This window comes from Achroia grisella, unplaced genomic scaffold, assembly GCF_030625045.1.
Source record: "Achroia grisella isolate CSIRO2021 unplaced genomic scaffold, CSIRO_AGI_Agris_v1 utg487, whole genome shotgun sequence".
Taxonomy (NCBI): domain Eukaryota; kingdom Metazoa; phylum Arthropoda; class Insecta; order Lepidoptera; family Pyralidae; genus Achroia; species Achroia grisella.
The window spans coordinates 898203-913485 of record NW_026712891.1 but is presented as its reverse complement, the minus strand read 5'-3'; the positions used below and the strand labels follow the sequence as shown (position 1 = coordinate 913485).

The window sequence follows — 15283 nt, the reverse complement described above, 5'->3', positions numbered from 1 at the left end:
ACTTGTTAACATTCAAATATTTTCTTAAAATTATTGGGTAGGTAGGTTTAAGATTTCTTTTAACAAAAATAATTAATATGTATTAAAAGCTCATTAAAAACGTCTGCAAAAACATACGATTGAACATGTACATAATGTCATTCAGACCATGTTATCTATAAATACATTGATAACTAATGATCGATGGGTATAAATAAGTTAGTAATAAACATATAACCTTGCATACAGCGACATCTAGGGGCTAACCGGCAAAGCTTATTCTGTGCATACTAGACAACTGGTAATGAAGATAGCTCTAAAAAAAAATTTGCACACATACCTCATAACATGGCTTAATACCTAGTGAATATAGGTATATATATCTAGAAAGTGTGATTTAAACTTACTTACTGGGAGTCTCGAAGAAATTATGTATAATAAATTTTTAATACTCGTAAATAGTTTTCATATTTTAGATCACTTTTGTTATACAATAAATTAGTATAGAGCATTAACATATAATAAATTTGATTATTGATGATTTCTTAAAAAGTGTACATTAATATACTGTAGCGTTTATATATGTCTGTATCCTCGACATTTATAAGTACGACTACTTGTAGCATCATGCAAGTGAATGTATTTTAGCACGTTTTAGAGAAAAAATATAATTTTTAAAAATCGAATACTGCGCAAAACTAAATTAAAATTAGTTTTGGATTGTACTCGTAGGTACTATGTACACAGCTATACAGCTCTAAATTTTAAATTTAGAATTTTATTTCTGACCATATCATAAAGACAGTAAACCGCCGGAGCCAAAAGAAGAGAAAAAAAAGACAGTAAAATTATAATAAGGTTACGTAAATAAGTAGGTAAATAATATTAATATATTTTTAATTAATAGTAGGTTTGCTGAAGAAGGTACTAGAAATATTTAAGAAATATTATATATTGTGTGCCCCTACGATATACTGTTAATGGAATAGCGCTTCATACAATTTTTATATCAAACATTACATTTTTATGTAACTAATATAAAAATACTGAATTATAATCCAGTGAATTACGGATGAGAGAACCATTTCACTACGGAGTTCTATAAACTAATGACCTCTAATTTAACGAATTGCCCTGTGTTTATCACAGTCTATGTATAATTATGATACGGCTGTGACACCGGTCTCGCTATACATATACCTATCCTAAAAATGAACATTAAATTAAACGCACATCTTATATGTTCCGCCATTTATAAATATCATCTTATAATAATAATACTGATATATGTTTAAATATATGGTTTTAATAATAAAAAATATACATACAGATACGTAATTATTTACTTGCAATAACAGAATTAATATTAACATTCTATATCTGAAAAAAGCTTCTGTTGTATTTGTTGATTCTAAGCCGATATGTATATTTATTCTGTTATATCCGTCTTTGTACACTCTATTATTAGTATAGGATTATATATAATTTCTGTTGTACATTTATGCAAATAATGAGTGTCAACAGTGTCTTCGGTATCAACAGCATCTCAGCAAAACATACTTAAATTGTTCAAGAGATGTCTCAATCCCCGCTTTCAAGTCTCACCACGTAGTTATCCCTCTATCCCTATCACGTCGTTTAGAGACACACATTTCACGCGTGACAACGCCAGAAGCGGCAATAAATTGTATGCTGATATGGAAAAATGGTGCGAAACTGCCTTTTATCGTCTTAACATAGTCCTTCTCCTTATATGTTAGCGTACAGACTTAACTGTGACGATTATTTACTGCACTCGCATAAAAGAACCGCAGCTTCCAGAGTTGCATGGCTTCATGAGAAACTTAAACGGTCACCACTCTCACCCAGGCTCAAATGTCAACCGCATCTTAGTAATTGTAGCCTTATCTTGTTTACACCATGCACACATAAACATACTCGTATGTAGGTATTAATTACTCTGTACTCCTCTACGACGAACCAAAATTATAATAGAAGTGTAGTGCGTACAGGCTAGCTGTTCTCCTGCATCAAAGATCGTGTCATCGAACCTAGCAAATACCAAAAATTTTATTGATTAACTCTCCAGTGGCGATTATAACAAAAGAGATAGCAATGCAAATTTACATGGAATATTTATATTCTCAACGAAATGTAGACATATTAAGTATTTATTCACCACAAGCTATCTCGGATTACAGTCGCCAGACAGTCAAGATATACTTATATTTCAATATTTCAAAAAATATAGGCAGCTTATATGATATATGTATATAAAACTCCAATCAATACCATATATATGAAACCTGACCACGACCACAGAATACACAATCATGTAGTGGACAAGACATACACCTGTTACATCCCTAAATCGCTCCATTATATATTCATTTGAATATCTACATTTTTATATCTTTCTTATTTCGTATTCGATATCAGAATACGGCGCCATCTTTATATTGTAACTGGTTCAGAGATAGCACATGGCAAAAGTAAAGGCATTATACTATATTGTGAAGATAATTAAAAATAGGCACTTCGTAGCCTAACATAAGTTCTAAAGAGTATAACAGAAATCCATACTTCCATACTAATATTATAAATGCGAAATTTAGTCTGTCTACTTATCTATCTAGTGACTAGTAGTACGTTGTTATATTGATACTGACCGTCCGGATTTCCCAAAGGTTGAAAATAGCACTCACGATATAGAGCCCACTGGCATAATATAAGTTTTAGTAAGTATTATCTTACTAGTGATAAAAGAATTTTGCTATGTTAGCTGTATTTATGTTAATGTTAGGAACAAATAAATATTAGGATTTAAATATCCTGAGATTGCCCTTTGTGAATGGGACACACGAGCTTAATTTTTTGTCTTTCTGTATATTTTTAGAGTAAATAAAAGAAATAAAAGATGGTTATAGATCAATTTTAAAATGGCATGACGAAATATATTTGTCCGAATCGCTTTTTGGCTTCAAAATGATGTTTTTTGGATTAACAATGCTATTACTTTCTGCTCAATAGGTAACCGCTCGTTTGTTTAGCCCGGTAATTGTACCGCCTCATCCGACAACAATAAATTAGGTACAGGTTAGAACCAAAATATATAGGGGTGGCTGAATTCCCACTAACGAGTTATACTGCGTAGTATTATTACGTTATACCCTAATCTAAAGCGATGGACACATGTCCATGAAATATATAATCTAATATTACAACGCGAGTGCTTCGGGGGTTAGATACTGTATACTCTGCACATCTGTACAAATGCACATGAAAACGCCTACCGTTGCGCGAATTATTGTCAACCCTTCAATGTTGCACACATCTGACTCTAAACGTGTCATTTTAGATTTATTACGGGTGTAGATATTGATTTTGTAACAAATTATGATAGTGTATTTCCTAATGTCTCTTTAGTATAAATATGCGATATTTATTCTTTTATTTTTATTACAATAAATTTTCTTTTATAAAAAGATGCGTTTTTTCGAAATTATAAAACTCTATGTGCCATAAACTTCATGCTTATCTATATTTAGATATAGTATAGATGTTATGTAGAAATCATAAACCATTTATGGCCTTTTCTGCAACATTATACACTTTATGACGGCAATTCAAAGTAAAGATCTGTATAAAAAATGGGAATGTCTTGCAATAAACCGTATCGAAGCATAAAAGGTGGATTAAAACGAGATATCGTGCCAGAGTCGATAGCCTGATCAGGGGACGGGTGGATCGAGTTCTTTTTCTCACGATCGCTGAAATAGTTAAATGGAAAAAAATAGAATGCGAATCCTTAGTGTAATGAATATTGCGTGCATGCATGCACCCGTGAGACCAAGAACCAGACCGGCGGCGACGTAACACGCTTGCAACGACATCCTCGACAAATTATAGTTAACTGTACGTTATTTCTCACTCACGACGTTTAAATTTCGAAAGGAATACTTAAGCATACCAACACAAAAAAGGTACGCACGATGTTACAAATTAAAACTGGATTGTTGATGTTTAGACACTGTTGAATCTCTATGAAAATTATTGAGAACATCCAGATCTATATAGATCCGAGTCAACTTTAGCCAGTATAGAAAAGTTTTAATTTTTATTTGTCTCTGTTGGCAAACAGGACCACATTGCGCTTCAAATTTGAGTATTCCTTTTTATCAATTGCTTCTACTCCCATGATAGTCACGTATTAATTTTTGTTATAATCGAAGTCGATTTTTTTACTCTTGAACAAAACTTTAAATCAGCTTATAGTTCCTATATCATAAGCTTATAGCTTTGCTTATTGCCTTGAAATATCAGTATCGACATCACAAAAACTACAAGTTACATCTACAGCATCAACATATTGTGTATGTTTACAGGACAATATTTCATATGAATACCGACTTTACTATAGAAATGAACATTATCTGTATTTCCGTTGCAGTGGGCAGTGGAAGATGGCGTGTGTAGAAAAGGAGAGGTATTAAACCAAAATGGCCATCGCCCGAGCGTTATTGGTGCTTCTAGTAGCCACGGCTCAAGCCTGGATGCCGGATACCAATGCTCGCATAGAAGTCAAATATGGTAAGAATTTATATACTCAAATTTATTAGAAATTGCTCTACTTTGTTAAATACCTACTCTTAATTACATAATTATTAATATTATAATTTTATAACTATGTACGAGAATAATGACCCAGGATAATTTACACAGCGCCATCTAATTTCAAGCTAAGCAGAGCTTCTGTTATAGGTACTAGATAACTAATAGAAACACTTAAATACATACATAATAACATAGAAAAAATTCAGACCGAACAAATACTACTTTTATGTTAAATAACTACTGTAATTTTCGAGAAAATAAACTCCTATAAACTCTTATTTTAAAATAACTACCTAATCGACGAGTTCAAACAAAAAAGTAGTGATACTACACTATAGATAAATAATAATAAAATATAGATACTGTGGGGTTCCTATATTAATACATATTGTGCCAAAATTGATAATGACAACATTCACGACCCATATCAAAAGTGTCACAGTAGCAGGCTTCGGATAAGATATATGTAGGTCCTATCACGATTTGGACTGACACGTGAGAATTTCTCAAGCAATTGTTATGAAATCGCTAACATCCATTGTTGTTTAATCGTTGTACAATGGGAACATTGTTCGTTTGATGTGCACAAAAAGAAATTTCTACACGGGCGTCTTAAATACATACATGTAGCATATTGAATTGTACGAGTATAATATCTATTCCATTTATCACATAACATTTGATAGGCATTGACGAGATTTTATGTTTACATAATGATGAACATTAAAATAAGCATGGATATTCAGAGCAAATCAAGTATCAATAAATCTAGAGATAATGTTTAACACCTATCTGCATTATACTTAGGTACTAACTGAATTCCATTTAGAATTAGCCATTAGCAGAATATTTGTATATATTAGTTACGGGTTACTTAATAATAGCAAACTTAACATTAATTCTCGTTATTAAACTGTAGTGATTAAGTAAAACTTTTAATTAATTGGTTTGTTACAGGCGATGAAACTTCTGAACAGTTTGTAGGCAACGCGATGGAGCCAGACCACTTTCGCATTTTAGACAAAGATGACTTCTCTATTATAGTCGGTGGAAGGTGAGTAAATAAATACCTAACTTTATACTTACAATAAACAAATACACGTGACATACAACTGATGTATACATAATATAAACAGTTTGAATTAATTAAGAAAAATTTGCATCGAGTAACGTAGTATCCATATAAGGCTCTCCTAGGAATTTCAATTTGTATTTAGGCGAGTATAAGAGAGCTTAGCGTCAGAACGTTGTTATGCTATACAACAACCGTGTTCTAATAAAATTATGTTAACGATCATTTATATCTTTCAGGAATACGGTCTACAACCTCAGCCTCTACGATTTATCAGAAAATACTGAACAGGTATTTATTAATTTATATATAAATTAATTTAAATATAAAAAATACTTACTTATTAGGTTATGTGATTCTTTGTATTAGTATCACAATGGTCGCAATGACCTGCTTATAAAATTAAAAGACAATCTGACAACAATTAGTTAAATAATCTCTGCTATAGACAAGTAAATACCTATAAAAACTATAAAATATAATATGAAGATAATACTATACAACAAATCTCCAGTGGCAGACGGATAACCTAAAAAGTAAGTAGCACTAAAAGATAAACATCGGGCAAGAACGTGTTGGATGCGTAATAAAGTTCCGTAGTATGTTACAGTTTTAAACTAATATTGCTGAATCTTTAAGTTTACTTAATTAATTTTGAGCATTCTCTCGAAATCAACGGCACAAAATTAGAAACACCGATAGCAGTATACTAAGTCTACAATACAGCGATAATTAGGTATTATTCGTAAAATTTTTCCAAAAATAATAGCCTACTATACCTGCAGTTATTTTCCAAAATAACAGTAGATATAGCCAGACAACCGAAAAAGGTGACAAATTTAGAGAAGCTCCGTTTTTTGCCATTTTATTGTGAAACCCTAATAATACTGAACACTTGATAACGGGTTTTGTCGACAGTAGCGGCCACTCCTCGGTGATACGATTGTGTACCTACTTTTTATGCCAATCAGCGACCTCATCCACTAGGACACAATCAAAACCAGTTAGGTATGAAGTTCCTACTGCATTTAGCTAAGCGAATACAATTTCTTCTATAGGTAAAAGCAGTTTTCGTTAACAGTCGCATATTTAATGTTATTATAAAACCCTAAAGTCTAACGAGATTTAATCAGCGTGATCATGATTGCCTGAGATAAAATTAACGCAAATCCTTCACTACCACAAACACAAAGTTTTTATAACCAAATTTTATGCAGATCGGGAGAGCGGTTAAAGTGTGAAAACATTTAATTAAAATTAAATTTATTTGCACCGTGAAAATAGACAATGTTTGCATTTAAAATGTCAAATAATATCCAAATAAAAAATTAACCGTAGAAAATAACGGTTAAACGTTATATGCCTATAACGGTTATGATACTCGATAACAGTGCGTTATGCGCTATTTCAAAACTGCAACCTATATATATAATGCACAAAAAGGTTCCGAAAATCTTTGATTCTAATTATTGATTATTTCTTAAAGAAATAAATTCCTAAAAATATGCGCGAGTATTTTAATCAATTAAAATTTAAAGCTTTGAAAAATAAAAATAATGCAGTTCCTTTATTACCAACAAATATTGATAAATATTATTGTACTAAACTTTACACTGTTAGTGTAAATTTTAGTACGCCAATGGAAAGTTGAAAAAAAATCAATATAGTTTCATAATTTATAACAATACATAACGTCCGTTGTATCATCATATCGCGATACCTGCACTAAAAATGTTATCAGGATTGTGTTGTGTATCTTGTCTCTACCAAAAAAGCTATATTCGCCTCCCCGGAGTCGGTACACTCACCATTTATTCTTAGTTACAGCGCATTTTGCTGAGCACAGTGTTTATTTCCAAATCCTGTAAAGTCTTTACTGTACCATAACAGCAATGTATATGTATACGGCACATATTTATTTACATTTTTAAGCGAAAACACTGCGGAAGCTGAATCATATTACACGTAGGTATTTATTTCTAGAACGCAGTTCAGCGATTAAGAATTTTCGGGTTAATATCTATTAAGAATTAGATAAACAAGCAGGAACGTATCCAATTATTTTCCGTTGGGTTTTTACTTTTTGTACTTATAATACGCGCAGAAATAGGTAATACTTTTATGTCAATAACCATTGTTATTAAATTTTCTTATTAAGTGGAATCGACCAAGAAATATTATAAAATATTCTGGTTCTTCCACTACTCTTCTAATCTTTATCTTCTAAGACCATATATATACATATAAATATCTATAAAGCTAGTCATGCCAACATGAATATATTATGCAAAATGCAATTAATCTTGTAGGTAAGTTGATACCTTGATATAACGTCGACTGCAACGAATACCAGAATTATAGTGAGTTAAAACACAAAACGCGGGTCGCAATAGGTAGTTGGCATATTGCCAGAAATTACCACAGTTTTCGCGCCAAAAACCTGTTAGATGCATAAACTTAATATGATAGGTATTGATTGAATTTTATAGTGACTATAATTTTAAAGAGATGAAAAATACGCACTGATAAAATAAGTAACTATGTAGGTACTTCATATTTCTGGTACACGATATAGAATAAAGAGAAGAAAGTGATAGATACAGAATTTTTCGGTCCGTCTAGCCCATACATTATAACAGAGCCAACCGTACCAGGTTTTAATCTACGCGTCAAGCTTCATATTTTAAATTACTTATCATATATAGGCGAGTCGGTACTAACCGACCGGTGCGGTGATGCGTTGAATTATTCACGCACGACGATGTAGCGCGTCCATTCGCCGGCATCCGAATACTAATCATGAATGCATGGTTAGGTACCTACTTTTTCTTTAAATTTACATCGCTTCATATGCACCGACTTCAAAAAGGAATAACTCCTTTTTACTGTATTGTTACGAGTTATTACGCAATACCATCGTCGTTTTCGTTTTTTTTTTTGTCAAAATATCGTTTGTCTTATTTTGACTCAAAATCTCTACTTTTAAATATACCGTACCTTTTGAGCAGTATAGTATTAGTAAATAATTTTTTCTGTAATATATTTTATTTGTGTTATAAAATAAATTATAAATAAATAATATCATCTGTTTTTCGAACACACTGCAGAATAAATAAATAATTAATATTCTTTAAGCTTATACCGACGACGGATCTGTGTAATAATGACATTCACTACAGTGCTGATGTAGGCATTTGATGGCGAAATCGCCCGACAAGTTCTTTTATGTTTGCAATTTCGATTTTCGATTGACGTCAGCCGGTTCTTCATTTAACCCGATGATTTTCTTTGAGTCTTGCTTATATTTCGATTCGTAGGGCTTTACAAACTAAAAAACCTAACTATATATTCATTTTTCTTATATTTACTCTATAAATAGTCAGCAGAGATCGGAGTACTTTAGAAAAATCTTAAATGTCACTAAATACATTCAGTATTCAGTGACAATTAAGATTTTTCTAACCTTTCTTTAAACAAAGTATTTAGATAGATCAACACCATTGCAAATGGTTATTAGGAAGTATATCAATACTGCTAAGATAAAATAAAACATATATTAATGTTAGGCAAATGAAAAATTAAAGACGCACTCTGGTATCTCGTTATAAGACAAATGCTGCATAAAGTAAGTGAATATAGAGATATTATATACGCAGAGAGTATATACATGTATAATATATATGTAATTTGTGAACCTACTAGCAAGCTGCTGACTCTGAGTTCGAAAATTATATTCATACATATATGGATTTTGTTCACAGCGTCTAGCATGGCAATCAACGGATGCACACCGGGAATTATGCCAAGTAAAAGGAAAATCAGCTGACGAATGTCAAAATTACCCACGCGTCGTAGCCCGAACGCACAAGGGACTGCTGGTCTGCGGTACAAATGCGTTTAAACCACTTTGTCGGCGCTATGGGCGGCAGACACACTCATCTCCTTTAGAAGAATTCGACGCTTCCGGCCGTTGCCCATACGATCCTCAACACAACTCCACCGCTATATATACCAGTAAGTACGGTGAAATATTTTTTTAAGATAACTCATTATTTCATAGAGAAATTTAATATACAATTTTATTCAAATGGCGTCGATATTTCTGGTTAAAATCACACATTGTGATGATCACTCAACGTGACTGCACGAAGCGGGACTTGTACAACCCGTTGAGGGGTTGCGCCAGACACGACACAACGACCAAGATATCCATCGATTTATTGCTTTTACAGTTAATCACTCCTATCGCACTGTTAGAATGCTACTTACAAATACCAAAGTATATATATATTATACATATACCATACCTATAAAAAAAACTTCTTGATTACAAACATATATTTTAATAATCAAACTAAGAATTTAAATGAAGAAGTCGATATAAATTAGAAATATATTTTCATGGATTATAAAAATAAACGAAGTAAATAATTATTTTTTTACAGATGGACAATTGTATACGGCAACAGCTGCAGATTTCTCTGGAACTGACCCCCTCATATATCGCGAACCTGTACGAACAGAACGTTCTGATCTTCGTTTACTTAACGACCCGTCATTTGTTGGAGCTATCGCGTCAACCAGTCACGTTTACTTTTTTTATCGGGAAACAGCCGTCGAATACATGAATTGCGGAAAGGTACGCAAATTAGTTTATAATACAATCTCAATTTTTAATATTTAAAAAAAAATATTCTGTTTTACATTACTAAAAAAAACAGACAATCAGTCCAACTAAGTATGTTTATATAGCTAAAAATTACTTTAAAAAACTGACATGCAATAAATTCTATACATTATAGTTTAGCGTTGAGTGCGTAGACATTACAATTACAATGCACGATAAGAAAACATACATGGAATAACTGCAAACAATCTGCATCTACCCATTATAAAATTCATTTTAGATAGAGTAAAAAAAAGAGAAGAAACATAATGCTCTATTTTCAAGTAGATATGTTTCTTAACACTTTTATGCTATTTTAGGCCGTGTACTCAAGAATTGCGAGAATTTGTTTAAACGATAAAGGAGGACCACACACATTCAGCGACCGCTGGACTTCGTTTTTGAAAACACGCCTTAATTGTTCCATACCAGGAGATTACCCCTTTTATTTTGATGAAATTCGTAAGTTCAATATACAAATGATATTTAAGAATAATTTTAGTATCTGGCGAAGCTTAAATAACGAATAATCTTATTTCGCAGAAGCAACTACTGAACTCATCAACGGTGTGTATGGCAGTGGCAACAGTAGAAATGATATAGTATACGCCGTTTTTACAACACCTCAAAATGCCATAGGAGGATCGGCTGTTTGTGCTTTTGCTATGAGAGACATTCTAGAAGCATTTGAGGGGCCATTCAAAGGTCAAGAAAGTATGAACTCTAACTGGCTCCCATTAGAAAAACATAAAGTACCAGATCCACGACCTGGGACTTGCGTAGGAGATAGCCGTACACTTACAGATTCTGCTGTTAATTTTATTAAAACTCATCCACTAATGGATAGAGCAGTACCGTCATTTCTGGCAAGGCCAATTCTCATTAGAGTTAGTTTGCAATATAGATTTTCTGCTATTGCCGTTCATCCCCAAGTTCAAGCAATGAATGGCAACAAATATGACATCATGTATGTCGGTACCGATGATGGCAGAGTTATTAAGGCTGTGAATGTAGCTTCCAACGAAGGAGAATTCGATGCTAGTGTAGATGAATATAGCAAAAGCCCAGTAAGAACAGTTGTAATATCTGAGGTGCAAGTTTTACCTCAGGGTATGCCTATCAAACAGATGCACGTAGCCCTTACTACAGAAAAACTTATTGTTGCATCTGGGGATATAATAAAAGCAGTGACACTGTCACATTGCGGCAACGTGCGCTCTTGCAGGTAATATACTCGTGTGGTTTATATACCCTAAAATAATTTTCAGAGCAAAATTACTGGCTTTAGCGAAATAAGTTTTAAATATTGTAAGTGTTAAGTATGTGGTACAATCTAATCATAAATTATCATTATTAATGCTACAACATAATATAAGACTATAAGTATATGTAGCACCTAGGTTACATTTGTAACATCTACATATTTTTTTTTCTGTGTAAAAAATAAAGTTACAATTAATCTATTAAATTCCCTTTCAGAGAGTGTATAACACTGCAAGATCCCCATTGTGCATGGGACTCTAAGCAACAGCAATGTTCTTGGGTCGGAAACAGGCAATTTCCGAATCCTGAGAGATTTCTACAAAATGTAGAATATGGAAAGACTGATATATGTAATAAGTTGCCAGCTCTTATGCCAGGGCATAGTAATAAAAATCCGGGAACAAAGAAACCTAAGTTATCTGACACTGATGATATACTAAATGAAATACCAATAGAAGTAATTGAAAATAACGTTATATCAGAAGAAAAAAATACTAATAATAAACATGAAACAGGTAAGCAACCTATCTTTACATAAAAATATATTTAAACAAGAAAATGAGGCAATATTGTATAGTCAAAAATAACGTTCTTATTATATTGCAGACTTACTAACTGTCGAAGCAGCAGATGGTAACATATACAGTGCTCAGGCATTACTAACAGCGGTAGTTGCATCTTGCGTGGTGACACTGATGGTGGGATTTGTCATCGGATATCTCTTTTCTCGGAGATTTCGACATCCGTTTTTTACGGACACCTCACCCTTCAATGAACAACATAATCATTTGAACAGGTAATCCCATACATGAGTTATATTAATCTAATGACCAGGACTAAAAAAATTTATATTATAGTTTTTCTTTGCAGGCGAGTTTTTATGATTTCCAGAAGTGAGTTATTGTTATAATCTTCAGTTTTAGCTCATTTCTCGTAAACACTTATTTCTCTGCGTGCACTGTGCCGTGTAAATGTTACGCATGCTATTTATTTATACAATCATTATTGACTGCATTGTATCAAGTGTCATTCTGCACTGCATAAAGGCACGTACGATGCCTAAAGATACCATGTAATATAATTTTACCATGTTGGCAAAATCGCTACTGTTATTTTAGATATTTATTACACTTTTTAATTTATTTGTTTGAATAATATGGACATATTGTGTTTCAGACGGAGTCCATTAGAAACGCCATTAAACACTAATTCAGGTTTCATAGCGACACGATCGAAGAATGTTAACATGGTGGCAAACGTAGGGCCCCTTGTTAAGCAGGATAATTTACACCTCGAGCTTGGCAAAGAACGTACACTAGACCTAAGAAACTCCACCGAATCACTCGATAAGGATCTTAAGTGCGGTACCTTACAAAAAGTTAAAAAGACTTATATTTGAAATATACCTCAGCAGACAATGTATGGATCTATTATAAAGTGATTGAACTAAATGTGCGTCGCGTGTGCCAAGTACTCCGAACAATTCGGTTATAACGATGTGTGTGTTTGGTGTGATCATACTTGTTGATTATACTTGAATTGTAAATATTGTTTTGACTGTACAGTTTGAACTAGTATCCAATGTTTTTATATTAAAATAGCCAGTCTTTAAGCTAAAATATAAAGATTGGTTAAATTTTAGAATAATTTATTATATTATAACTTTTGTCACTATTTTAAAAATTATATTCGGTTAAATGACGTCTTGATTAATGCGATGAAGCGACATGGGAACGGCTATGTTTAAATATGTATTGTTAAACGTAACAGGACCAACTATTCAAAATATAACTGTGCTTGGAAAACTACGATTCAATTAAATAAACGACGATAGATTTTATTAACCTAATATGTTGCTTAACAGTAATTTTCAAGTCGCTAATAATCGCCAGAAGACGAATACCTAAATCATACCGAACTGCAATCCTTAAATTTTGTATTAAACATTAGGGGCTTCCAGTATGATAAAGAAGGCCAATAGCGCTTAGTTAAGATCAAATTAATATTTTGTATTTAAATAACTTCATTTCTAATTTTTCTCCGAAGAATATCCCTAATAGAAAATACCATCCAACTTCTCGCGGTTAACTTCTTATATTGTATCAGTCGCATTACAAATTATATAACATGCCGTAAATATTACATATATCGGATGCTAAAAACGATTAACAGCATTAATTTAGGAAATAATTTTATGTAGTTTTTTTAGCAGCGCCTGGTTCAGTCCATTCATTGTATAATAGAATGCTGTATATTTTTTATAATTTAACTGGAAGTCCCCAATGTTACTGCGACCTTTCTTACCTAATAATTCAAATTTAGTTGTAATTGTCTTATTTACATTCCATAAAATCACATTTAGATAGATACATAAGTTTTTAGGCAGCTCTTTGTAAATACTAAATGTATTAAAATGTATATAATGCTATAAGTGCATAAACAAAGGAGCTGAAACTATAAGTAAAATCGGCAGTCTAAAAAAAGAAACAAATTTGTGTACACTATATTTTAAAAATATATCAAGGTAAATAAGCTTTGTTTACAGCCGATCTCATTTCAGCCTGGAAATGTTGTAGAGTTCCACAACATAAGACTTGTTTTACATCCATTAGTCATTTTGTGCAGAAATCTATATATTAAAAATAATTTTTATTGAAATGAGGTATTAACAGTTATAGCATAAATTGCTGTGCTAAGTGCATAGTGCCTTGTAGGTTGCCAATTTAGTGCCTAATGTAATTTAGATATCACAAAAGAGTATCTATAGATACATTTAATCTCCTGTTATGTTTCAGTTTGCATAAAGTGAACTGAATTAAGTGTGACAAGCTTTGTAAATATAGAAATAATATCTATACAACATACTCAAACATTTATATAGTTATGACTTGTCATCATTTATTTGCTTGATAAATTATTTTACTTTTCAAATTTCCGCAGCACCGAAATATGGATAATGATGACTTGATTACTTTATATTTGTTAACTTCATTTTAGATGTGGATTGAAATACTAGGCTGAAAAACCACCAATTGTATTTAAAGTGTTCCCACCGTAAAGTTATAAAGTCTATTAAGTTAAGCAAAAAAATATACTTCTGTATATTAATTATAAAAAATATCAAATTAAATGTGAACATTTTCATATCAATTTTATGTTGTAAAAATAATCCTGTTCTTATTCTTTTTTTATTGTGTAGTTAAAATATGTAAATTTCACATAAATGTGTAGTATTTGAAAAATGTTTTATTTATATTTTATTACTGTAATAAATCAATTTAATACTTAGTAATTTTATAAATTTCCCATGATAGTGGAGAAATATAAGTATTATTACAATATATAATTTGTTTTCTTTTAAAAATTATAATTTTAAAACAGTAAAAATATTGCCTGCCTGGGTATCTCATTTTCACCTATATCAGTCAGTGAAAGTACAGGATAAGAGGCATGACATATTATTGCTCTAGAATGGGAATGGTATCAAGGATGTCACATGATAATGTAACATCCGTAGTGCTCTTCATATACATACAACACAGTTACCACTTTCCTAAAATTGAGCCGTCGATTTGTTTGCCAATCCATTTACATAAAAAGCCATAAAATGTATGTATGTAAAATCAATCAATATCACAGATTACCAAAAAATAGTTAGCCTCACTTAACAAATAGCAACAAAATAAATG

General features: G+C 31.9%; 1 protein-coding gene across 3 annotated transcripts in view; it reads left to right on the top strand.

Moving 5' to 3' along the window:
- Nucleotides 1–14109, top strand: part of LOC131845833 (semaphorin-1A) — a 122219-nt gene extending 108110 nt beyond the window's left edge. For all 3 annotated transcript variants that reach the window (XM_059194964.1, XM_059194962.1, XM_059194961.1), the window contains 10 exons: nucleotides 4430–4569; nucleotides 5551–5647; nucleotides 5905–5956; nucleotides 9427–9679; nucleotides 10111–10304; nucleotides 10652–10793; nucleotides 10875–11556; nucleotides 11811–12109; nucleotides 12201–12390; nucleotides 12771–14109. In XM_059194964.1, the coding sequence (XP_059050947.1) occupies nucleotides 4479–4569; nucleotides 5551–5647; nucleotides 5905–5956; nucleotides 9427–9679; nucleotides 10111–10304; nucleotides 10652–10793; nucleotides 10875–11556; nucleotides 11811–12109; nucleotides 12201–12390; nucleotides 12771–12993 (2223 nt within the window). In that variant the 5' untranslated portion in view covers nucleotides 4430–4478 and the 3' untranslated portion in view covers nucleotides 12994–14109. The remainder of the gene's footprint in view (nucleotides 1–4429; nucleotides 4570–5550; nucleotides 5648–5904; nucleotides 5957–9426; nucleotides 9680–10110; nucleotides 10305–10651; nucleotides 10794–10874; nucleotides 11557–11810; nucleotides 12110–12200; nucleotides 12391–12770) is intronic.
- Nucleotides 14110–15283: the final 1174 nt, after the last annotated feature.